At 47.0% G+C, this 26,812-nt stretch overlaps 1 protein-coding gene across 1 annotated transcript in view; it reads left to right on the forward strand.

Annotated features, from left to right (window-relative positions):
- Ns3 (nucleostemin 3) overlaps positions 1-19,494 on the forward strand; it is a 55,514-nt gene extending 36,020 nt beyond the window's left edge. The window contains exons 10-15 of the mRNA XM_077679003.1: positions 869-970; positions 2,659-2,802; positions 7,676-7,799; positions 11,897-12,096; positions 14,892-14,939; positions 19,212-19,494. Coding sequence (XP_077535129.1) covers positions 869-970; positions 2,659-2,802; positions 7,676-7,799; positions 11,897-12,096; positions 14,892-14,939; positions 19,212-19,367 — 774 coding nt within the window. The 3' untranslated portion in view covers positions 19,368-19,494. The remainder of the gene's footprint in view (positions 1-868; positions 971-2,658; positions 2,803-7,675; positions 7,800-11,896; positions 12,097-14,891; positions 14,940-19,211) is intronic.
- The last annotated feature ends 7,318 nt before the right edge of the window (positions 19,495-26,812 follow it).

The following is a 26,812-nucleotide window of genomic DNA, read 5'->3' on the forward strand; positions in this document are numbered from 1 at the left end:
GCGCACTTAGAGTTGTCTTGTAGGTAAAATGTAGCTCAATTTGTTTTGAAGTAAATTGATTAGATCATGAGTTATAGCTGTATTTATTTTTATTCTATTTTTTTTTATTTTTTGAAACCATATTGTTAATGGTGGAAGCACTTGCTGGTTTCTATCATCTGTCGCACCTCCAGAATGCATTTGTAACAGCTGAAATTTAGTTCATTGGGCACAGCACGTCTTGGCCGGGCAATTTTCCCAACTCATACAATACTGAAATTGTCAGGGGCTTATCGGTAACTTGTGCCAACGCAAGTTTAACCAATTTAAACCAGGGCTATAGCAGTCTTAATAAAAACTTTTAAATTGCTATAATTTGTGCAGTGACAGAGCTAGACTTACAGTATAATTGCACTGTTTCCTATAGAACACGAAAACCAGTGTTTAAGTATATACTGATCAAAACTGTGGGTGCAACGGTGTGGCATAATGGATTACGTGGCTTCAAACTTCTATTGCTTAACTGAAGATCTAATTCTGTGTTTTCTTCAGGCGTAGCATCAAAAGACTGAAAATTTGAAGCGTGCAGGTTAACGAGTCAGTGAAATGGCTTATAGACTGGGGTCCCTCTTCTCTTTAAGGAGTCAAGTTATAGCAATTCTGTAACTCTTATGACTTGCTTCTTCGGGTGTCACAAAGGCCGACTTTTCAACAAAACCCCAACATCGTGTGCAACCTTATATGAACATTGGCACCACTTATAGACAAGGTGCCCAACAGGTTTCAAATTCATCCCAGTACGTCCTCTAGTGAGGCGATTTTTTTGGTGATCTTTATATGGTTGTTGTTGTTGTTGTTGTTGTTGATGATGATGGTGATGATGATGCAGGTGGGCTACCCCAATGTGGGCAAGAGCTCGACCATCAATGCCCTGCTGCGCAGCAAAAAGGTCTCCGTCTCCACCACTCCCGGCAAGACCAAGCACTTCCAGGTACACCCTCTCTCTCTCTCTCTCTCTCTCTCTCTCTCTCTCTCTCTCTCTCTCTCTCTCTCTCTCTCTCTCTCTCTCTCTCTCTCTCTCTCTCTCTCTCTCTCTCTCTCTCTCTCTCTCTCTCTCTCTCTCTCTCTCTCTCTCTCTCAGGGGAGAAAGGGGAAAGTGGTCGTTAAGTTCAGGTTAATGAAGACCACGAGCAGCTTGTTTATCATTGCTGCTTAGCTGTCTTTTTTTTGCTTTGATGCCAGCTGAGCCTACGTTGTGCACAAGGGGTGCGAAGCGCAGCGGCGGGAGCTTTTTTGCTCCTTGCTGTTTTTCTCGGCGAGTATGATTGGAAGGGACAGAGCAGGTTTTGCAGTCGTTGGTCAGGAGCGATTCTTTAGCCAGATGTTCTCACGCATTTCTTTGTCAAGCCGGCGGAGTGTATCTCTTTTGCGTTTAACGCATGTCATTTCCACCATGGAGTGTGCAAGTGCATACGCGCTCCAGTCAACGGGGAGACTAGAGCGGTCACACCGCTGTAGGGTTCAGTCACCGAGGCAGTGTGAGGGAAACACAGTGCCACGTCTGGGGAATATGTATTGCTGAAACTAGCTGCTATGCGTCAATTAGCCTCACGCCTGAGACTTTCGCCGCAACGTCTCAAATGTGTTGACGAGTGAGCGACTGTCCTTTCACACCCCGTGCCTGTAGCGTCTTCACGGAACACAGGGGCGCACTGACAAAGAGAGGTAATCTTTGGCTGATTGACTGTAGAGTTTAACGCGCCGACGCAACGCAGGCGATGAGGCGCGCCGTAGTGGAGGGCTCCGGATTAAATTTGACCACCTGGGGATCTTTAACGTGCGCCGAAATCTCGTACACACGGGCGTTTTTGCTTTTCGCCTCCATCAGAAAAGTGGCCGCCGCGGCCGGGAATCGAACCCGCGACCTCGTGCTCAGCAGCGCAACACCTTAGCCACTGAGCCACCGCGACGGGTTAGGTAATCTTTAGCACAGAGTACAATTATTGGCATTGATTTAACGGGTGGCACGTAAAGCCAAGTTGAAACGAGTCCAAGGTTTGATGTTCAGTGCTGCGAGTTTGTCACTTGATTTCTGTTCTTTCTGTTGGTTTTCTCAGTGTTAAATTGTGTTTGACAGAACGTCCTTGAGCATCCACAAGAAAAAGAGTGGTCGTTCATGCGTCTAATTGTGCACTCGCCTACAATTGGTTCTAGTTTTAGCCATCAGGCCAAATGTGGACTAATTGGCATGCCCTTCTCACTCTTTGTTGTTACACCCTCTTGGGGGTTGGGGCAGGGTTTTTGTAATAAAACCTAAGTGTTTGGTGTTTTGGGGTGGCGAGGGAGCCTTGCCTTGTGTGGGCTGTGCTTGCTCCACTTCTGAGCGAGAGCCTTATGTTGTGTAAGTAGTACTACTTGTAAATAAGTTGTAATTGTTAGAGTAGACCGTTATCTGCCAAGTGCCGTCGATCTACGACCCCATCATTATCTTCATGTCATTGATGGACCAATCCCCCTGTCGTGACGTAGTTAACGGGGGTTCTAAGTACTTGGAAGCCTCCCTGAAAGAAAGTGCCCTAACAAAAAGTTGCATAGCGAAGGGGTTTTTTTGAGGGGAGCTACGAAGTTGCCAGGACAAGCACCCTGACCATGCCCCGTTCTTTGCTCGTTCCTGCACAGACGCTGAACCTCGACGAGGAGCTGAGCCTGTGCGACTGCCCCGGCCTGGTGTTTCCGAACTTTGTGAACAGCAAGGCTGACATGATCGTGCACGGCATCTTGCCCATCGACCAGATGACCGACCACGTGCCACCCGTCAACCTCATATCCTTGTCGAGGGGCGGTCACGCTGCGTTGTAGAAGTTTTTGTGTGTGTGTGTGTGTGTGTGTGTGTGTGTGTGTGTGTGTGTGTGTGTGTGTGTGTGTGTGTGTGCGTGTGCGTGTGTGGGTCATTTCCTGCATGATTTTGCTGCAATTTAGGATAGTTCATTCTTGGATGACTGGGGGAGTGAGCTTGTTGGTGTAGCAAACAGAATATACCTCAGGTACAAAAATTCAGATCAAATAACAACGAACAGCACGCCAAGTTGCCAGTGAAGTAATGGCGAATTCCATTGGGCGAACAGGAGCAAGTGGAGCGAGCAGCCAGAGCAGCACACGGGAGTAACGGGGACGTGTGCTTTCGTTCCGCGAATGAAACATTCGCGCTGCTCCGGGAGCAGTGAAAAGAGGGGGAGGGCAAGATATCAAGAGTCATGTGACCAAACGTTTCTCGCGCTCGCTTCCCGGAGCATTTCGCGCGCTCGCGATGTCCGCACGCAGTTATTCCTCGCCAGTTTTGCCAGATACGTGCCGGTGGTTTTGTGTCTGCCTTCCGCATGGCGACGAATGAAGAAGCCGAGTGGATGTTCATGTTCATGATAAAGGGGTCACCATCGTGTCTCCCAAAAATTAGCTGCGAACGATAACAGCGTCAACCGTCTTTTCCAGTTACGACTCTACCTTCGGTCGCTGCTCCGGCGGCGCGAACAGGTGCTCGAACTTAAACTCATGCAATGTCAAATCGTCATCGTCGCTGCTGCTGCTGTTGTCCGATGATGAGCTTGCGCTTGAATCTGTGGTGCTTTCATCATCTAAAAGTAGCAGCAATTCCTTGTCCAGACGGCCGCGCTTAGCTGCTGCCATACGCACTGTGCGAGTACCACGGCTGCTGGATTCCGCCATTTTTCCTCCGCCACCCGGGGATAAAACCAGAAGTGACGCAAAAGAGGTCATGTGACTTCCTCGGCGTTCCCTGTTACTTTGCAGCTGGCGACGGAGCACCGAGAACTGCTCTCGGCGCCAAAAAAGTGCTCCTCATCGACCAATGAAACACAACGCCCCTGCTCCGGCCCGACCACTGGAAGACGCCAGAACTCGCGAGAGCACTTTGGGTGCAGTTAGAGGTGCTCCTGTTCGCCCAATGGAAAGCGCTATAAGTGAAAGCGAATTTCATGCAGTTGAAGGATATGCAAAGGTTGGCCACTGTTTTTTTTTGTCATGTGGGAGGCTTTCAAACAGTCTTGTGTTATCTAATCTCTGTGGCTCACAAGCACACCTACTGCAAGTGCCCGAGATGATTGCAAACTGGATACTCGCGAATAGCCTCTGCTGCTTTATTAAATTTGCTGGGCTCCTTTATAGTTCACAGTAGTATAGAAGTGTCTGGAGTGCAGTCGAATCCCGCTACTACAAACTCCGCTTCAACGAAATTCCTGCTTCAACGAAATATTTCCAATTCCTCGTCAGCTAGCCACACAATTCAACGCTACAACGTCCTCGCCACAACGCACCATTTGTCTGGCTTGTGTTTACTCCAACGAAATTTTTGCTCTGTGCTGCTGGGGTTTAACATTTACGTTATGATAAAACAAGCATAATGCCAGCTATCTGTGACTTTTCATACATTCAGGGGGCTTAGTTTCACCGAAAATGTGTGCCTTGGGCCCACATCAGTGCTGCACCGCTTCTCGTAAACCAAAACACTCATAGATGAACATCATTTTTTGCTAGTGATAATGATATGGCTGGCCGTCGTTACACGAGGCACAGGTCCTTTTCACCAAGCCGGACCTACATCCAATCCGTGTCCAGTTGAAATCACGCCGCGCGAATGTGCTCTGTTGGCGCTGCGCCGTCATATATGCGTTGTGAGCAGCTGTCATTGCAGTTTTTTTCTACCATTCTTCAAAGTCAAAAGCAATAATAATGTTTTCGTATTTAATTTTTAACCCGCATCATCCTACCTTAATTGTGAACACGCGGTCGTGATAAATTCAAGCGCGCGCGGATTTCTTGCCTAGGTGAGATGCCGCCGTGCTTAATCAGAGGATAAGATATAACGGACGGCGCTCCTGCCACAAGCGAGGGGGCGGGCTTTCGACGGCCTAGCAGCTATTTGCAAATAATCAGCTCGGTAGATACGCCTTGTAGTACACCACTGTTTTTGCGACTGGGAATCCCCATCCCCCCAGGTAACGTGCTCATAATCAGCTCGATGGATATGCCTTGTTGTACACCACTATGTTTTGCGACTGCATATTCCCCGTGCTCTTTACATGCGGCTAAAAAAACAAATAACCGTTGTTGCACCTGTTATCAAATAAACACGGAATACTTTCACGTCGCTTTTTTTTTTCCTAAAGATTGCATTATGGCGTCAATAATGCAGCTAATATACAGGGATATTTTTGTTGCCCTTCTGTGGTATATTCAGGGTGTCTAGCGACCGGGAAAACCGGGAAAACCGGGAAAAGTCAGGGAATTTTTAGCCACTGGGAAAAGTCAGGAAATTGTCAGGGAATTTTTGAATCAAGTAGTACCAGTCAGGGAAAACCACTTTGGGGCCTGTCCACACAGTTTTAGAATAGGGGAAACCAGTCGAACGCAACGCGAACGCAAACCGAACGTAACACGTTCGCGCGCGACGAAAGCGTGAACTGCATGAAACGTTTTCTGGTTTTTCTGCAAGGGAAAACGCGGCGCGTACGCCCGAGGCGCGCTGACGCCGCCGCGGAAACTTCCCGCACGGTGCGTGCCGAGCGGCAGGCGGTGGCAACATGGCGGCAGCACCGGCCGCGGAGTAGTGCGGTAGCTCCAACGGCCGCTTCTGACCACTTTAAAATGCTACTCAAGGCACAAACGCACTCGCTTGTGCAGGAAAGGAGCCACCGCAGGCACGAAATCGTCGACGCGGCCGTGAAAATACCGCGCACGAATCACGTGCAGAAACTCGCCGTGCGGTCCACGGACCTGGCTTAGGTTGCTGGGTGTATTTGCGGCAGAGGGACGTCTAGGTGGTGCCCAAATCGCACGCAAAACGGGGCCTTTTCTCCAGCGAATTTTAAAAGGCAGCGTTTTTGGGGGGCTAATTTTGAAAGAACTTCCTTATGACATCAGGAGCCAGAATTACATAATCAAAAAGAAACATGGTTTAGCGCGAACCCAGTGAACCGCATGGGGTGTTTTCTGCTCGCGAAAACGCGCCGCGCACATCACAGGCGCGCTGACGCTGCCGTGGAACTACCCGCACGCTGCGCGTGGTGCTGCCGGCGGCGGCAACATGGCGGTGGCTTCGACCGCGAAGTGGTGACGGGAGCTCGAGCGACCGCTTCTAAGCGCTCTCTAAAATGACGCACATGGCACGCACGAAGTTGCTCGTGAGGTAAAGGAGCTTATAATGTGGGCGAAAACGGTACAATAAAACGTCATTCGCGCCGCTACTGAAAGGGCCCATGCAATACCTGCCGGGGAGGTAAGCCTTAACAAACATGTCTGGCGGAGCCAGCAGGCTGCCTCGAGAGCTTCGAAACTGCCGCCATGAGGCGCGCGGCTCCCCATTGGCGCAAGTCGTCAGGCTCCTCCCACTGCCGCGCGCGACGCGCGTCATTTTCTGAGCGAGGCAGAAGCTGCCGCGTGCGCGAATCGTCGACGCGGGCGTCAAAAAATCGCACGCGCAACGCACCATGCCGTTCACGTTGCATGTCAAGCCAGGACAATCAAGAAAAAAAGCAAAAGGTGCTTGCTGAAGCGCAACTTGAAGTTTCTATCCCGCAAGATGAAATAAACTCTGAAGCCATAACTGAAGGCAAGCAAACCTCAATGAGCAAACTGAAATTAATCAAAGTGCATTTTGAGAATTAGGGCAGTTGCAACAAATGTGTTTTTCCGTATGATCGAATGTCTTTTCTCTACGCTTTTTATATGCTTCTAGGACCGTTTCCACAAAATGGCGCGTGTTGTATTGGTCAGGGAATTTCAACTAAAATGGTCATGGAAAACCTGGAAAAGTCAGGGAAATTGAAGTACGAAATTTGCTAGACACCCTGATATCGGTGCAGATTTCGCCTCAACGAATGCCCCGGCTCAAGGAAATTTTTCGCACATCCCGCCAATTTCATTGTAGCGGGATTCGACTGTATTCGGAAAGTTCCTAGCGAGAAATTAAGGTTGGCCTTGTTGCGCGCCATGCTGAACCTTCTGCGACGACAGGGTTGCCGGGCAAAACATTCACTCCAAACTCGAGTATGGGGAGCGATTCGATTACCACTGCTTTGAATGGTCTTTGTAAGGACAGGTTGGAGCCAACAGGGGCAGGTCTGGCTTATGAAGGAATTTATTGTACTAGCCAACATTAGGACAAGGACAAAGGTGTCAGTTTATGCCACAGAAACACGGAAACACTTGCACACGTACATGATATGTGGAAAGGGTAATCATAAAAATGCAGCGAGAAGAAACGAAATAGTTTCGGAAACGTCACACTAATTTCTTTGCGGACAGCTCCAAGGACGTTGTGCTGACGCACCTTTCCCCTTCTCTGCCCATCATGAAGGCCTCCACAATTTCTCGGTCTGTTTCCGTGTTCCTGTAGCGTAAACTGAGCCGAAGTTATAGCATGTGTTTAGTCTCCTCTTTGTCCCTGTCCTAATGTTTGCTAGTACGATGAATTCCTTATTTGGTAACCAACTCGGCCAACTTAGCACTTTAGGTCTTGCTTGTTCCATTGCACATTTGGTGGTGACCGTTCTAACGCGGCGCGCAGACCTCACGTTGCAACATGGGCTTTCGGTTGGGGAGCACACGTAACGGCATTGCACGAAGGAATCTCGGGGACCAAACTGCGTAGAGCAAGTGGCGACCTTAACCTGAAGGTCACGTGGCCAGCCTGATCCCGAGGCATGTGCTGGAGTCCACGTACGGCATCTGCCTGCCGGCCCCCCATGAAACGGAGGACCCCGGCCGGTCACCCACGGCCGAGGAGCTACTCAACGCCTACGGATGTGAGTGGCCGTGTAGCATTGGCAAGGAGGTGAAGAGTCTACGAGCCCTCTTTCAGTTTCCCTGTTCACCGCGTGCTGCGTTTCTACAGGAATGGTAGCTTTGCACTTAAATTTTTTGTTGGGGAAGCCATGGCCTTCCTTCTTTTTGTTGCATCTGCGCACCGTCTGGTCGTGCCAGTTTTGCCAACTGTAGGGTAATTTCTCCACCTATAGCCGGTATTCATTGAAAAGTTTAGCTGCCAATTTCTTCGTTTGGCAACACTGAAATGGCCACGGACATGGCCGAAGCGCCGCAGACATGGCGCGGCTTGTGCCACTGCGGCCGCACGCCGAAGAAAAAAATAACACCGGCGTGCGTCGTCTGCTCCTTTTCAACCCGATTCTCAACGGTGGTGTCAATAGAGTTGTTGTTAAGCACACTCGCATTGGAATCGAGGCATTACTTTGCGTTCGGCGGACTAGAGCTTGGAATGTCCAACCTATATAATGCGCTTAGCACGGACAAGTACCACCATCCCGCGGAGCCAGACATAACCAGCGATGGCGCACTCACATGGTTGCCTGCATGCGTGCCTCACGATTGAATACAGGCTATAGAGTAATTTGAGAGTTTTTTGGGCTAATGTAGAAAACCAGTGCGGTATTGCCATTTTTTCCACCCAGTGTAGGGTCATTTCAACATTTTGCCCTTCTTCAGTGGGCAGTTAATAAACCAGCCGTATAAACGGCGGAGATCAGGATTTGTTGGGACCTCTAGGGTAGCAGCCGACCGGCGCAGTATTTTCGCACCACCGGAAAGCAGAGCACGAGCAAGTTGTGGGCAGTGTCTTTTTCAGCTCTCAGACAGCGCACCAGTCGTTTGTCGTTGAGATGCGTTTGTAATTCGAGTGGTACGTTTCTGAAGTGACAACACCGAATAAAATTTCAATTGGTCTCACAACGCGAGCTGCATAGGGTGAATCTGCCTGAACAAGGTGAACCTGCCAATGAACTTTCATATTTTTGTGATGAATCCCAGTGTAAAAAATAATATGGGTTGCCCCTGACAGTGTCGTCTTTCGTTTTTTGTCTTTTGCCAAAGAGCCGTTAAAGCCAGCCAAGTGTGGCGTGGTACTTGTAAATGGGCTGTGTTGACCCACTGACTGGCTTGTTCGTTATGTGCAACCACAGAGGTCTATAGCTGGTTGGATGGGATCACCAAGCTATGATCTTATAGCTGGTTGGATGGGATCACCAAGCTATGATCTTATAGCTGGTTGGATGGGATCACCAAGCTATGATCTTGCATTGCTTTGTTCTTTTAAGTGCAGAGCACTTTAGGGGCTCACCTTGTCGTCGTAGCTCGCTCCCTGGACCCAAGTAGAGCCACACGGCATTCCATCGTAGCGACTGTGGTCACGGTGTAACCCAGAGGCTTCGAAAGCCAAGCGGTTTATATAGTCATAAGCGTTTAAAAACTCATGAACTGCTGGCGTTTGTGTCATACATCTCCCTGTCGTTTAGCGCAAAGGAAACTGCAGGCGCATGTGAGGCAAAATATACGTAATTAACCGGCAGTGCCCGTGTTCATTCAGCTAGGAACGCTCGTTAAGGGGGGACGCGGCTTTCAACTTCAGAAAAATGACCAAAACATCGTTTTTTTGAAATCCACATATTCGGCTTCTATGTTTTCTAATCTGTATGTCTGCGAAGTTTTTCCGCTGAAAAGCGTCGCAAAGTGGCATAAAAAATAGTTTTGCCAGGCGCGGTGACAAACTATCAGCGCAAAAGGGCGAAAAAACGGCGATTTTCGGAGCGCTGTATCTCCGCAACGGTGCCATCGGGCGCGGCCATTATGATATCGTTAGATCGGCTGAGCGTTCATCTTTCCGGTTCCCCGCGTCTTTTTTATCTTCGTTCATTCACAAACGCACGAACAGCAGAAAAGAAATGACGCACAAACGAAGCTAGAAATAGATGCTAAAGCGCTATTCGTCCTCCGGTCGGGCCGCGCCAAGACGGCCCTCCTGATTGGGTGTCGCGGCGCAATGCAAGATGGCGGCCGCCAGAACTGCGTAGCGTGCGGTTTGAGTTCATTTTCGGTGCTTCGCTCGGCCAAGTTTCTATTCAATCGGTGGTATTCAGCACGGACGTTATCGCGATAGGAATGCCTGAGATCACGAGCCAGATTATGGGAAGTTGTGTGGCTCGAAAGGCGGAGGTCATCGAACGCTTCGTGGGGCGCGTGACTCTACCGTCGCCAGACCCCGGAGGGTGACGCGGTGTGCGCGCTTGCGATGGCGGTTCGTGAAGTGAACTTTTAGTCGGATTTGCGATGTTTACACGCTTAGTTATTGCTGTGATTTGATTGTGGGCTCGCTAGCCTTGGGAAAGAAACAGTCGACGCGTCAAACGCTGCGGCGCGCACGGCATAGCCGACGCGCATTGAAGCATCACATGTCTGCGCAACCGGTTACAATTGAACGCCAGTAGTTGTAATTAATGCCTGCGACGTTAGATTTAATCTTAAAAGCGACCTGACAAGCCATATCAGGGATAATCAAAGCATGATATGTCGCGGTAAGCGTGCGCTGCGATGCGCGCGAGCCATATCGCCTTTCTTGCGCAACGTTTCCCGTGCGCTTCTAATAATCATGCAAACCGGTTTGATTTAGGAATATAGGAATAAAAATATGTTCTCTGCGTTAAAAATTTACTTTACTGTCGCAGTATTTAAGTGATTTTTATAGGGAAATGATTGGCACCAATGCATATAATCATGGCTTAGGGCATACTGACTGTGCTGTGAGAAATGTTGGATGCCGTCAAAAGTAGTGAAAAAAAAAAAAACCCTTCCATCAAAGTTGGAGTTATGCACAGTATTATACCAAGCTTCAAAGTAGTTCATTTGCACCCTTATGGTATGCAAACTTTTGGCAATGAACACCTATGAGTACTGAATTGCTGCGCCAGGCAAAGTAATAAAACATAAAAGAAGCCAGAAATTTTCAAATTTAAGTAAAAAAAACGCTTCACTTGTTGCCATGGGGACAACACTGCAAAGGGAAGTTGTCCAGTGCGATACTGCCAACCAGCTAACCTACTTTGCATTGAAAGCCCATTGAAAGCCATCTCCCCCTCCGTTTGGTCTGCTAACTGGGCTATGTACTGTTCACAGAGGAGCTGAAAATGATGTTGTGTGGAAAGAGAAAGGCTGTAAAAGGCACTCCAATTTCAAGGCAAGGCCCTCCAGAAGCCCTATGTTCAAAAGGACATGAAAGGCTACAACCGTGACAACTTTTGATAAGTGAAACCTATGTTGCAACTTCGGAAGCCGTTTTCTCAAAACAGTTTTTTTTGCCACCTGTGACGCTTGTTCCAGGGATTTCTTTGTGACCGCTGGGGCTATTTTGATTCCGTTTCTTGCATTACATTCCTTGATGAACAGTTCAGGTCGTGACACTCTTGGTTTTCCAGATTTATTTTTTGGGATTTTTTAATTGAAATAGTCGTTCGCAGTCGACATGCCTGTTGCTCATTAACCTCTAAAAAAATGAAAACTAAAAAACATTGTGTTGTAAAAAAAAAATTCTAAAACTGTCACGACCTTGTCCGTTCATTTGGGAATGCAAAGCACTCCGAACAAGTTTTCTATCATGTTTTATAAGTCGCTCAAGCTCGGTACAAGCGGAACAGAAAGAAAATTTAATAAATGAAAAAGTTATCAAAATATTACCTTGAAATTTGTATGGTGTTATAGCAGAAGCATTTCCAGTTGCTGTGCCAATTTTTATCAAAATCCACAAAGAAATAAAAAAGTGGATTTTGAAAGCCACGTCCCTTTTACAACAGTAAGCGAAAAAAAAGTGTCAGTGCAGTGCCGGAGGAAAAGCGAGCACAAAAAGAACAGAACTCCCGCTGGCGCAGTTTCAGGCAGGGGGTGCGCGAGCACTGCGAAGGCGGGAAATTTGAATTGCAATGGGTGGTAGCAGTGGGCCATTATGGCAAATCACTGCTCTGCACTTCCGACAGCTTTCACATTGAATAGAACGGCTTTGAACTTCCCCCCCCCCCCCCCCCCCCCCCCCCCCCCCCCTCCTTCTGCTGTTCCTGTGCAGACATGCGGGGCTTCATGACGCAGAGCGGCCTGCCGGACAACCCCCGGGCCTCGCGCTACATCCTCAAGGACTTCGTGAACGGCAAGCTTCTGTACTGCGTGGCGCCACCGGGGGTCGACCAGAAGCTCTACCACCAGTTTCCCCCGCCCCGGGAACGGCGGCCTCTGCTCACCATGGGCGTGGTGCCCCGACGGGCACGGGTAGGCAGGGAGGATGAAGGAGGGGCACTTCTCTGGGGACAACACCATCGTTACACCGAGTTCTATGTCCTTGTCGTGATTAGTTCACTGTGAAGTTCTTGACGTCGTACAATTCCCGTCTGCTGCCAGTGCAGGGGCAATTAGGGGAGGAGTGTGGTTGGAGGAAATGGCTGTGAATCTTCTTTGAACAGAACTGTCCCAGCAGAAATCACGTGGGAACTAACTTCGAATTGCAACCCTTTGATGCCCATTGTTGCTCAGGTGCAACAAATCAAACAATATTTTTTTTCTCTCGCACTTTGGGATTTTTTTTCGACATTTAACACCATATGTTGACAGACAAAGGTTTCTGGACCTTCGAAAATTAAAAAAGAGTGGGCAGCACGTACTTCCGTGTGCTAAAAAAAAAAAAGTCTTATTTCTGCATGTCAACTTGCATCGATCCCGGGGGCTCAATGGGCTAGGGAGAGGTAAGCAAAAATGTGAAATTTCCTTGTTACTACTAATGGTAGCAATACAAACTTTACGTTATTGTCTTCCCTTGAGCCATAAATCGTGCTGGTCAAGATAGCTTTCTTGTTCAACTGATATATGGGCAGCCAGTGCCCAGTGCTTCCCAGTGCCCAGTGTGTCCTAGTGTACGTCCTAATGAACCAAATGTTTTTTCTGACTTCATGTTTGTGATGTCAGAAGTCCTTACACATCATAAAAAATGTTTTCACAATCTTAAGCAAAAAATCTGAGTTTTGGGCATCAAAGGGCTAAGGAGGTTCTGTGTATGTGTCCTCGTTCGATCAATGCGGTTAGTCACCACGCATGACTCGATACAGTTATCAGCCAAGACAGCTTTGCTAATCTTTCGTCTTCGGAGTAGCGAAGAGGCTCGATTTTTTTTTTTTTTACTACGTGTTTTTTGGGCCGTGTTATGTGCGAATTGATAATTCTCCATCCACTATATTACATCGGGTTGCATGCTTCCCGTCCTCATTTCTTTCGCTCACTCCTCCATTTTCCCCTCAAAAGTTGGAGAATCAGCAACGAGAAAATAATCCACAAAAAACACTGTTGTGTGCCTGGGCAAAATAAGGGTCGCTGTCTTGCCCCGTCATGCTGTTGAGTGGCATTGCAGACGTGTGCTTATCTACGAAAGCAGAGGTTGCAGATAAGTAGGCCTGCACAATGTTGGGACTGTTCGGTTTACAGGCGTCGTGGTATCCAGCAGGCTGTCAGAAGCTCTTGCCCTCGGCCAGGAATTTGCATGAGAATTACGTAGCGTTGTGTTGACCTACTGGCTGGCTTGTTGGTTGCGTGCCACCACAGAGGTCTATAGCTGGTTGGATGGGATCACCAAGCTGTGATCTTGCATCGCTTTGTTCTTTTAAGTGCAGAGCACTTTTTCTGTTCTGCTTGCTGTTCTGTACACCCAACCTGGGTGTACAGAACAGCAAGCCCAGCCGCAGCAGCAACTTTTCTCTGTCCTCTGTTACGGTTTCACTTCACAAAATGTCAGACAAACTAAGACGCTATCGCTGCTTTTGCGGATGCACTTGATACGGACGGGCTTTTTCACGAAGCTGAAAGTGAGCGTGACGGTGACACTAACTCACTTCTGCAGACCTTTGCCATCGCCGGACATCCATTTTTTAGAGACTTTGGAAATTGTCACAGTTCCTAAGAAGACCTCATTGTTTTTTTTTTGTTTGTTTGTTTGTTTGTTTATTTGTTTGATAGGGTATCCCGCACTTGCCGCTTTGTTTGCATCTTTTCCAGGGTCGCCAACCCTGGAAAATATGCAATAAGTACCTTAGGAAGTTTCTCGGGGGCTTATACGCATCATCTGAAAAGAGGACGTAGGCCTCAAACCAAATTTGAAGTTCTTTTGATGCGCTTTCCTACACGGCAGCCGGCACTGGTTGCTGGCGCACAAAAGAAAACGTTCATTCAAAGGATTCATGTACAGACATCGTATGTTCCTGCAAACGAACACTTACCTAAACTAACAAAAATGTATGCTTCCGTGTAACGTCAAAATTCTGCCCTCATCTACGAGCTGAAGAGCTCTAGCCATGTTTAGCACAAACTCAACTGAAAATGAGAGGCAGCTGAAGCGGGAAGCTGTCGTCTTTCATCAAAAAAAAAAAAAGCAGCGTGTTGCAACGAGAACATGCTGTATCAAAAGAAAAATTTTAATCAAGTGAAATGTTGGGCTTGCAAAGTTGCAAATCAACTAAACACTCTTTCAACTTCAAAATCTGAAAGAACCAAACAATTCCTCTGTATCATTGTTGAAACAGGCCGCACAGCTTGAGTCAATCTCCTGTTGTCGTCTGCTAGCTTCCAGACTGGAGCCAGACCGCGAACGTCCTGGCGGTGCTGGCAGCTCGTGGAGAGCCAGAAATTGCTTGACCCGAGAAAATCAAAGACGATTGGCACCACTGGAAGAGGCGTAGAGAACTGCTTGAGAAAACCAAATGAACGGTTCTTGCCTTCTGGCAGCCCTTGGGCAGCTCCCGGGCAGCCGGAAGCGGAAAGTCAAACAGGCCCGTTATTGGCGCCTGATTTTCGTGCTGATCGTAGTTCAAGAAGAGGATTGCCATTTTGTGATGCACAGTTTTCGGTGGCAGTTTTGTTCACGAATTATCAGTCTCTGAGGTGGGAGCGGCTGCAGTGTCAAGGTGAATTCCAGATGAATGCGAAAAAAACTTAGCAGCATGCAAACAGTAGCAATTTCACATCAATTTTTTTTTTTAAGAAGTCATACGAACGTGAAGGATGCCCTGCTTATTCCCTTGCAGGACCACCGGACCACCAGCAGGGACATTGACCGGGACTTCTTCCAGAAAGTGAGTGCATCCGCTCATTGCTCTGTTAATTGCGTGCAGTGGAGGAAAGAAGCAGCGGCCTGGTTGATTTCTGTGTGGGTCTTGGGGCGGCAAATAGAGCGAAAGGCCAGCAGTGGCAGAATGCGAAATGGGCAGTTTTAATTGTGCTTTGCTAGTCACCCCAGGGTAACAAGTAGAACAGTTACAGTTGAACCCCTTTATAAGACACGTACCAGGGAGCAGTTTCTGTCTCCTATACGAGATGTCTTTTATAAGCAGGGAACCATGTTTTCACTTACTAATCAGACCCTAGTTCAATGTGGGCACCGTATGACTAAAATAAGCTCAAAAGAACGCTACAGCGTGTTGAAAAAGGCTCATTCTAATTTATGTTTGGCCCCCAAAATTTATGAAACTTTGTTTGCCTCATGACTGTATTTACACTGTTTTCTACAAGCTTTTTTTCCTTTTAGGGTTGAGACAGCTGCGCATATTGCGCAGTTTTGATACAAATGTGTTTTCCTGCGCCGGGCTGCTCCAAAAGCTTGAAATTCGCAAAAATTGTGCCAAACTGCTCCAAAACAGTCTGAGAGCCAAGAATTTTGACGCTCCCGTCAGTTTGAGTGGGGAACAATGCTTACTGACGGCATAATTTTCCAGCACCACCAGGGTGATGTTGTTTGTGAAGGTTTAATTGATTGCTTATTCAATGAAAACCCGCATGAAATTTACTTGTGTAAGTTGATGAAAAAACGACAATCCTTGGAGCACTGTATCTCCGGAACGACATCACTGGGCGCCGCCATCTTGGTGTGGAGAAAATTGGAAAACATGGCCGCCGGGCAAAGCAGTTGCTCGTGTTTCAGGCAGAGCGCTCTTCGCCGATTTCTACCGTTGTTTTGGTTATGGGGGTGGCTGGGTTTACATTTAGTCGTTTGATCTGTTGCGGGAAGTTCCGCGACTTGAAAGACAGGAGTTCATCCTAAAACAGCGTGGGGCCCGCGAATTCGCCATGTTTCGGCCGTGAGTGTGAGGAGCGCTTGAAGTGAAATTTTCGACTCGTTGCGGTGTTATAAAACGCTGAGTTATTGCTGCCTTTGACAGCGAGCTGACGAGCGGCGGGAATGGGACGATCGACACGGCAGATGTGGCGGCGCAGGCTATATCGCCGCAAAATGTTCAAGCAGTGTCCGATAATGGGACGGCCGGGCTCTTATTGCACGCTAGTATTAAAGGTTCATCTATCTGAAGTGAAACTTAATGCCAAAAGTGAGGTGGCTAAATATACCAACTTTTCTGAAATTACGATCGTTGTGAACGTGCACCTTGGGAATTGAAATTCGATATTCTCAACGGCACTCCACGCTATCCATGCATAGAGCCTAAGAATTTAAAAATGGTTTGTAAAGATGTAGTGCAGTTCGTACCTTTTGATACTCTGGTGGAAAAACTCTATTGAAAGGCTGTTTCAGTGTTATGTACGTTCAAAACCGATTAAAATGTCCACTTCCCACCCTCCCTGAGTTGCCAAAACTTTGATTTTTTAGGCTCCTAAGGTGACATAATAAATGTTCTTCTGCTCCAAATCAAGGTTCTTCTGCTCCAAAACCTAGATTTCGCTGCTCCAAAAATTGCTCCCAAATCTGGTTCAGCTGTCTCACCCCTGCCTTTCCTTGTTTGTGGAAGATGAATCGTAGATGTTGAGTTCACAAGCCTGATGAATAGCCAGAGCGCACAGCTTCTTCCGCTGTGTGCTCAGGCTATTCATTACGCTTGCAGGACTCAACGTCTGCAGTGCTTCTTGATTGGGAGCTACGCGAGTGGGAGAGCTTGCATGTGTGATTGCGCTCCATTGATTGATTGATTGTGGGGTTTAACGCGCCGACGCAACGCAGGCGATGAGGCGCGCCGTAGTGGAGGGCTCCGGATTAATTTTGACCACCTGGGGATCTTTATCGTGCGCCGAAATCTCGTACACACGGGCGTTTTTGCTGTGATTGCGCTCCATCCACTGGATGGCAGTAAGCTTCAACCACTTCTGTCAGTTGCATTTCCATTGGCAGGGCTTCTTATTGTCATTTTATAGCTGACTGAACCACTTTGTGCTTGCAGAAATTATAATAAATAGTGACTGCAGGTGTCTGTCGTCCACCTGTGTTTCCACAATGGAAGCAACTGCAATTACTGACTGGTGGCACTGCATCTGAAGTTAAAACGCCTGTTACAAGCGAGATTATTGATTAAACTTCGAGGATGACTTGTCCCTTATAACCAACTGTCTTCTACATCCAATGTCTGTTATAAAAGAGGTCGATTTAATGGGAAACATAGGGCAGCCAACCATGTGGGTGAATAGTGTCTCTTATACGCATTTGTCTCTTACATCAGTGTCTCTTATAACAAGGTTCAGCTGTAGTGCGAGTTTGAAGGTGAAGGTGTCACGAGTAGTGTTCCCGCATACATCAAAAAATAGAATGAAAGGTTCCTGCCACCGCGCCGCATCTTTCAGGTTGATTGGCTGTGACGCATCTTTCAGGCTGATTGGTTGGGAGATGAAAATGGTCATCTTTCTCTGTCCTTCACCTCAGTGTCCGTATGTGTTCCTGCATGGTAAACTGTTTGAATCGTAGGAACTTAGTTTATTAAGTGCAGAGCGCTTGAGGGGCCTGGCTTGTCATTATCCAGGTCGCGGTATCTAGGTCTCATCCAGGTCGTGGTATCTAGCCACTGCTGTTGTGTGGCATCACGCACCCAAACAGAGGCTTCGAAAAGATTTCCCCTGGTCAGGATCGAACATGGGTCCCTCACATTACAAAGCCATTGTCGATCCCATTGCACCACAGAGGCACATGTTCTCTATATGCAAAGTGTTCGGGTGATCTTTCACTCCGCCGTCGCCACAGAGGCTGCTGTTGCTAGGCTGCAGATAAGTACACAGTAATTTAAAATATGGAAAAATTATGAATTGATGTGTTAATTCCCCCCAAAATTAATAAAAATTCAATCCAGTACCTCTTTCTAGGCCTTTTCAAAGCTTTGGCGCCATCTCTTGACTGCTGATACTGAAGCTAGTCAAGAGAGGGTGCCACAGCCCCTCTGGCGAATCACTGCTCCGCACTTTACAGTTTTCATGTTGAGTGGAACTGCTTTAATTTTTTTTAAGATTGCATTTTGAAGGCCCTGAGTGCATCTCCCTGGCTGGTTCCTTCTTCGCAGAGCTTGTTTTTATTTGTGTCACAAACTTTAGTCCTGTAGGGATTTAAAAAATTCACAGTTGAGGCTGCAAATAGAAATCAAATTCAGATGCTTGGCATGTGAAAAGGCAGGAAAGTGTTGAATGACTGTGTTGCTTAGAGGCATATTGTAGGCATGATAGGGGAGGGTAATGTTGTCATACTCCTTTCTCATGTGTGTACTACTGTGGTCCACACTGCGCGCAACTATTGGCACCAGCCCTCCTGTTGTCTTGCTCGGAGGTCATGCAGTGCAAGCAGGGCTCGCCGCAACCTCTCGTGTGCGAATGTTTTCGAGGGTTATTCTAGAGAGAACTGGCTCCAGCTAGCCGGTATTTGTGTGCACCAGAAATAACATGCGAAATGGCGGAAAGGACAAGAAGTTCAAATCCCCTCCACTTAATGATGACGATGGTTGAAACACGAAGCTTTCTTGCGTGTGAAAGTCAAATCGCTAAGTGCCAAGCTCAAGGCCTCTGTAATCAAAGTAAAAGCATCAACGATTGAAGTGCAAACTGCCCGAGAATGTATGTCCAAGCGGGAACAATCACGTGCAAACTGCCTGCCAAAGTCGAAAAGTCAGAGTTGAAACTCGTACGACAGCACACAAATCCTTCACTAGAAAGCTGAACACCTTCACCCACCCAGTGTCATTGTTAGACCATCGTCTAACAACGAAAATGCCCATATGTTCGAGATTTTGGCGCACGTTAAAGATCCCCAGGTGGTCAAAATTAATCTGGAGCCCTCCACTATGGCGCGTCTCACCGCCTGCGCTGCATCGGTGTGTTAGAATCAATCACTGAGCCAGAGACACATGCAGTGGTTCAGCATGACAGTGTATCGGATAAATAAATATACCGCTACCATTATTCACGTTTTGTTGCCATTTTGTGTTTGCTTCTCCTAAATTGTTGCATCTTACTAGGTCATCTTCACTAATCTGTGTATGAATGAGTGAAAGGAAAAGTTAGTAGTCCTGCATGTTTTCAAAGCAAGGGACCGTGTGCAGAGTGCCTATATATGAGGCCACTTCAAACGGCCAATGCTCTACATGCAGGCTGGACCCCAGGCTCACATGAAGGGCCGTGCTGTTGGCCCAGCGGGAGCCGGACCAAGCCGAGCTTTGCCGGAAGAATCCAAGCCATGGAAGAAGCACCACAATGGCCGAAAGAAGGAGAAACTCAGGCGGCTTTATGCAGAGCATGATGCTTGAACTGTGCTGGCCACTCAAGGAGCTTTTGCGACGATTTCATTCGTCGAGCACAAGCACACTGCTGATGGTAGTCAAGATGAACTGTACAACAAAATGCTGTGAATAAATGACGCTGATTTCGTGGTTAGATCGGTTTCTCTGTGGGAGCATTGTTGGGGCTGTGAATGAGTTGGGGTTGCACCCAGCATTAGTTTGAGATCGGTTTGAGGCAGGAAGTCGTTCTCGGAGATCGAACGAGACGCAAGGACCTTTCTCGTTTTCTCTCTTCTTGTTCGGGCACAAGTTCGCCCTAAATAAAAGTTCTTTCTCCTATCCTACGTGACAATATATATATATATATATATATATATATATATAGTGGAATCTCGCTCATACGAATCTCAAGGGGCGGCAAAAATATTCGTATCACCCGAAAATTCGTATCGTCAGAAAACGAGAAAAAATGGAAACGTGCCGCGCATGCGACAGGCGGCGGCAACATGGCGTCGACTCTTGCCGTGAAGCGGTGCAGGTAGCTTCAGCCACCGCTTCTAATCTTTTGTTAAAACGCACTCAAGGTGTAAAATAAATTGCTCATGCGGGAAAGGAGCTTACAGTGTAGGAGGAGCACTATAAAAAGGCATCCGCGCCGAATATCCGCCGCGAAGGTGGCTCAGCCAGCTGCTGCGAGCGCTTCGAAATTGCCGCCATGAGGCACGCGTCTCCCCATTGGCGCAAGTCGTGAGGCTCCTCCCACTGCCGTTCGCAGCTACCGAGGCAGAGGGTCGACGTGGGCGTCAAAAAGAACGTGCGTTCATCGCCGACGCGACGGGCGCAAACGTACTCAAGCGTGAACCGCATGCGATTCGGGCGCGTCGGCGTTGCGCGCGCGTTCTTTTGACGCCCGCGTCGGGTTCTACCTGGCTCGGAAAATGATGCGCGAAGCGCGCGGAAGTAAGAGGAGCCTGCCGACTTGCCCCAATGGGGAGGCGCGCTGTTCATGGCGGCAGTTTGAAAGCGCTCCAGACAGCCCGCTGGCCCCGCCGGAGATGTTTAGGCTTACCACGGTGGTGGATATTTGATAGGCGCTTTCCCTAGCCGCACGGATGATGCATTATAGTGTCGTTTTCGGACAAATTATCAGCTCCCTTACTGAACAAGCAACTTCATTTGTTCCTTAAGTGTCATAAAGAGCGGTCCGAAGCGGTCGGTCGAGCTACCCGCCCTACTTCGCGGCCGTTGACGCCGCCATGTTGTCGCCGCTTCCCGTGCCGCGCGTAGCATGCGGGTGGTATTCGCGGCGGCGTCAGCGTGCCTGGCGTGCGCGGCGCGTTTTTGTGAGCAGAAAACGCTCCATGCGGTTCACGTTTAATGCTTTTGTGCCCGCGCGCAACCAAGGCCACACGGCCGCACAAACACTACCGCATCCCGTCCACGCCGCAGTCGTCTGCTCGCGGCTCGCGGGTTCGTATCACCCGCACCGGAGTGATAAATGCGTACGGATCATCCGAATTTTTTACATATCATGCAATGCATTTTTGCCGGAGAATTTTGAAAATTCGTATCACAACGAAATTCGTATCAACCGAATTCGTAGCACCGAGATTCCACTGTATATATATATATATATATATATATATATATATATATATATATATATATATATATATATATATATATATATATATGTATATATATATATATATATATATATATATATACAAGAGAAGAAAAACTTCGAACAAGGTAAAAGCGCGATTGTGGCCTACGTTTCAGCAAAGAGAACTTGCTTTCCTCAGGGCAATCTCTCGCCTGGCAGGCAGTGTTTATATAGGGGTAGGACCCCAGGTGAAAGGAGAGGGAAAGATTGAAGGGAAATTGAGCAAGCTGATTGGTTTCGGAGTGTGTCGGGGGAGAGATTGAGGGGCCAAGAAGGTTGTCTAGTTTAAGCCGCGAAGTAGGTCACACGGAAGTCAGCTGGTGGTTGATATTCGTGGAATTTTTGGACAGAAAGGATGAGAGGGTGCTTATTGACCCGCCGCGGAGTATAGGGAAAGGATCTCAGAACCGCCGGAAGCCGACCAGGCGGTGAGGGTGGGGTCCTTATCAGAAACTATCTGCAAGCCTCAGGTCAAAAGAAAAGATAGAGACGGGGGGGAAACTAACTAGGTCAAGAAAATAAGAAAAAAAGGAGAAAAAAAAAGGGAGGGAAACCCACACACAAAAGAAAAATCAATGACCCGGCAACTGAAATGGCACGTGTCACCCATGGCAACATTCCTGGAACAGGCCTGTCCTGAAACTCAAAAACGAAAAGATAAAGTTAGAGTGACGTACGGGCCACAAGACCACGCGGAGTAAAAAAAAAGGAGAAATTAAATAATAAATAAAATTGAATTCCAAAGGCAAAGGTTGGAGGGATGAGGGCGAGTATTAAGCTAGACGCTAAGGAATGAAAAAAAGAAAAAGAAATGAGGTGACCAGGTACAGAACAGAGTGAACGGTCATAGTCTTTGGATGAGGTATATGCACGAAAATGCCTAATGCTGTATTCCCGGCGAATATCGCAAGGATTCCAAGTTGCCCTTAGACGCATTAATTCCAGCAGGTTCCATGGAGTTGAATTTGTGAATTAGGTAGGATTCTCGGTATTTCCTGTCCCTAGGAGACTTAAAATTTGACTGAAGTATATATAACTTAAGGTCATCAAAATTGTGGCCTGGTTGGTTGAAATGCTGCGCTACAGCTATGGAGGATTTGCTAAGAGTATCTGCCCGGTGACCATTAAGCCGTAGGCTCATAGGTTGGCTCGTTTCGCCTATATACTGTTTGTGGCACATTGAGCATTCCAACATATACACAATGTTGGATGAAGTGCACGTAAAACTTGAATTAATCTTGTGGACATAATTACTGGCTGTGCTTTTTACAACGCAGTCTGTTTGCAGGTGCCTACAAGTCTTGCATCTGGGGCGGGAGCAGCTGGCTATGACTGGTTGCTTTGAAGGCCCTGTTTTAGCATGCACTAAAATATCTTTTAGATTCCTGTTTCTCCGGTAGGTAACCCTTGGTGCTTCCGGGAAAGTCTTTTTAAGTCGGTCGTTACTGGCTAAAATGGGGTAGTACTTCCGCAGTACATTGTTTACGTTTGGGAGGGCGTTTGAAAATTTAGTTATTAGGGCAGGTGGCCTGGCGCTTTCGTTTTGCCGCTGTTTGTTGAGAACGTCATCCCTTTTGAGATTAGACACACGTTGGTACGCCTGATCGAGCGAGCTTTTGGGGTGGTTCCTGTTCATAAGGGTAGCCTTGAGTTCGTCTAGGTGCTCTACGTAGTCACTGTCATCACTGCATACTCTTCTAAGCCTGGTGGCTTGTCCTAACAAGATCCCTTGTTTGCAGTGTCTGGGGTGATGGCTTTTATAATCTAGGTACTGCTGCCTGTCTTTTGGCTTTCTAAAAAGCGTGGTTTTAAGTTTACCGTTGTCTAGAAAGACGGTAGTATCTAGGAAGTTCACTTCTTTTTCAGAATACTGGCAGGAGAATTTAATAGTCGGATGCGAAGAATTGAGATGGGATATAAACGTTTCTAGAGTCGCGCGACCGTGTTCCCAAATCATGAAGATGTCGTCTATGTAGCGGAGGTAAACCTGAGGTTTATGCGGAAAAGAGCTTAATAGGGTAGCTTCAAGTTGCCCCATGAAGATGTTGGCATAGGTCGGTGCGAATGGAGTACCCATGCTAGTTCCAAAAACTTGCAAAAAGTAAGAAGAGTCAAATTCAAAATAATTGAGAGTTAGAACTAGTTTTAAAAAGGTTATGTACACTTCTGGTGCATGTTGGTGCGGGTTCACTGATAGATATTTTGAAATCGCTTCAATTCCTTCGGCGAACGAAATGTTTGTATACAATGCAGCAACGTCAAGAGTAACAAGGAGGGTTCCACTGGGTAGGCGCCCGCCCATATTTATCTCTTCTATTATGCGGAGGAAGTGGGGGGTGTCCTGAACGAATGAAGGAAGAAGAGCCGGAATGTCGGATAGGTGATGATTCAGAAACAGAGATAGTGCTTCGGTTGGGGTATTGTTATTCGAAACTATGGGTCTGCCAGGAATGTCGGCAGTGAACAATAATTCTACGGGGACTTTATGGATTTTTGGGAGGAGGTAAAAACGTCCTGCATGCTTATTATTCGGTTTCATGAAATTTAAGTCAGTAGTCGTTATTAATTCTCTAGATCGTAGATCTGTGAGGGTCTGAATGATTTTTAGGCTGTATTCCTGGCTCGGATCGTTATCTAAGGGCTTGTAGTGGCAAGGGTTATTGAGCTGCCGATAAGCTTCATCTTTGTATTTTCCCATAGGTAAAACAACTACACTGCCACCTTTGTCGGCTGGCTTTATGACTATGTCGGTTCTGGCTGATAGGCAATTCAGGGTAACTTCTTCCGACGGAGTTAGGTTCTTGCGCTTGTTTGATCGCTTAGTTGTTGCCAAAATTTCTCTTGATACTGATTTTAAGTACAGATCCAATTCTGGAGATTGATCTACATCTGGAGTCCAAGTGCTAGGAGGGTGGAGGGTGCGTTCGTTAATGTCAGGTTGGTCCTGCTTCTCCGAAAAAAACTCGCTTAGTCTCATTCTCCGAGAAAATTCAGTGAGATCTTTGTGTAACTCGTATTCATTCACACTGTTATTTGTGGGACAGAAAGTTAACAGTGTGAATGAATACGAGTTACACAAAGATCTCACTGAATCTCATCTCACTTCTAGACAACGATAAACTTAAAACCACGCTTTTTAGAAAGCCAAAAGACAGGCAGCAGTACCTAGATTATAAAAGCCATCACCCCAGACACTGCAAACAAGGGATCTTGTTAGGACAAGCCACCAGGCTTAGTAGAGTATGCAGTGATGACAGTGACTACGTAGAGCACCTAGACGAACTCAAGGCTACCCTTATGAACAGGAACCACCCCAAAAGCTCGCTCGATCAGGCGTACCAACATGTGTCTAATCTCAAAAGGGATGACGTTCTCAACAAACAGCGGCAAAACGAAAGCGCCAGGCCACCTGCCCTAATAACTAAATTTTCAAACGCCCTCCCAAACGTAAACAATGTACTGCGGAAGTACTACCCCATTTTAGCCAGTAACGACCGACTTAAAAAGACTTTCCCGGAAGCACCAAGGGTTACAAAGATATTTTAGTGCATGCTAAAACAGGGCCTTCAAAGCAACCAGTCATAGCCAGCTGCTCCCGCCCCAGATGCAAGACTTGTAGGCACCTGCAAACAGACTGCGTTGTAAAAAGCACAGCCAGTAATTATGTCCACAAGATTAATTCAAGTTTTACGTGCACTTCATCCAACATTGTGTATATGTTGGAATGCTCAATGTGCCACAAACAGTATATAGGCGAAACGAGCCAACCTATGAGCCTACGGCTTAATGGTCACCGGGCAGATACTCTTAGCAAATCCTCCATAGCTGTAGCGCAGCATTTCAACCAACCAGGCCACAATTTTGATGACCTTAAGTTATATATACTTCAGTCAAATTTTAAGTCTCCTAGGGACAGGAAATACCGAGAATCCTACCTAATTCACAAATTCAACTCCATGGAACCTGCTGGAATTAATGCGTCTAAGGGCAACTTGGAATCCTTGCGATATTCGCCGGGAATACAGCATTAGGCATTTTCGTGCATATACCTCATCCAAAGACTATGACCGTTCACTCTGTTCTGTACCTGGTCACCTCATTTCTTTTTCTTTTTTTCATTCCTTAGCGTCTAGCTTAATACTCGCCCTCATCCCTCCAACCTTTGCCTTTGGAATTCAATTTTATTTATTATTTAATTTCTCCTTTTTTTTTACTCCGCGTGGTCTTGTGGCCCGTACGTCACTCTAACTTTATCTTTTCGTTTTTGAGTTTCAGGACAGGCCTGTTCCAGGAATGTTGCCATGGGTGACACGTGCCATTTCAGTTGCCGGGTCATTGATTTTTCTTTTGTGTGTGGGTTTCCCTCCCTTTTTTTTTTCTCCTTTTTTTCTTATTTTCTTGACCTAGTTAGTTTCCCCCCCGTCTCTATCTTTTCTTTTGACCTGAGGCTTGCAGATAGTTTCTGATAAGGACCCCACCCTCACCGCCTGGTCGGCTTCCGGCGGTTCTGAGATCCTTTCCCTATACTCCGCGGCGGGTCAATAAGCACCCTCTCATCCTTTCTGTCCAAAAATTCCACGAATATCAACCACCAGCTGACTTCCGTGTGACCTACTTCGCGGCTTAAACTAGACAACCTTCTTGGCCCCTCAATCTCTCCCCCGACACACTCCGAAACCAATCAGCTTGCTCAATTTCCCTTCAATCTTTCCCTCTCCTTTCACCTGGGGTCCTACCCCTATATAAACACTGCCTGCCAGGCGAGAGATTGCCCTGAGGAAAGCAAGTTCTCTTTGCTGAAACGTAGGCCACAATCGCGCTTTTACCTTGTTCGAAGTTTTTCTTCTCTTGTATATATATATATATATATATATATATATATATATATATATATATATATATATATATATATATATATATATATATATATATATATATATATATATATATATATATATATATATATATATATATATATATATACAGGGTGTCCCAGCCATAGAGTTTCTCACTAGCTGAGAAACTCTATGGTCCCAGCTATCATGCACCAAGATTAGAAAAAAGAGCAATGGCGTTACTCGAATAAAAACTAGTGCATAATGTTTGCAGTACTGTGGAGAAGCGGACAGCAAATTTTTCTTTAATGAGAGTTCATTATCTGACTCGAGAATTACTGTCCTAATCACTATAGTGTCAATGAGGCACTTGTAGGTACCCACGAGGGGCATCTAACTGCGGTATTTTCAGCGACGAACTAATTGCGTACTCATTTATGCTGACTGGTAAAGAGAACCCGCGAAATATGAAAAATACCACGTGACATAACTCCCGTGCGCATTATAAAGTAGCGCCCCCAAATAAGTTGATTGAAAGCAATTGCTTCACCTGTCACCCGCCCGAAGAGAAAGTGCATCACCTTGATAATTGGCGGTGAGATGTTTGAGTGGCGCCCCCTGGCTCTGACGTCGGAGGGACTCGCGCCGCTGTCGTCTGCTACACTCCGCTTGTGAGGGGCAGCAGTGCCTGTGCTAGAAATCGCCCGCTTTGATTTTTTGTGCATTAAAAAGCGTACTTTTAGTAATTAAGTTATTTTTCCCAGCTTCTGACACATCTAAATAAGTTCCAGCTGTATCTCCCACAACACGCGAGGAGATAGAGACAACTTTCTTCCGAGCATCGGTCAGAAAATCGTGTGTAGCTCGCGCTTTCTAGCTTATTCGCGAGGATCAGCGCTCAGAGCTCCTCGATAAGTATTAAAAACGCGTAAGCTTCCCTGCAGTATTCTTGAGATGCTCTCATGAAGACT

This window comes from Haemaphysalis longicornis, unplaced genomic scaffold, assembly GCF_048455015.1.
Source record: "Haemaphysalis longicornis isolate Haplotype H1 unplaced genomic scaffold, Haemaphysalis longicornis Haplotype H1 scaffold_7, whole genome shotgun sequence".
NCBI lineage: Eukaryota > Metazoa > Arthropoda > Arachnida > Ixodida > Ixodidae > Haemaphysalis > Haemaphysalis longicornis.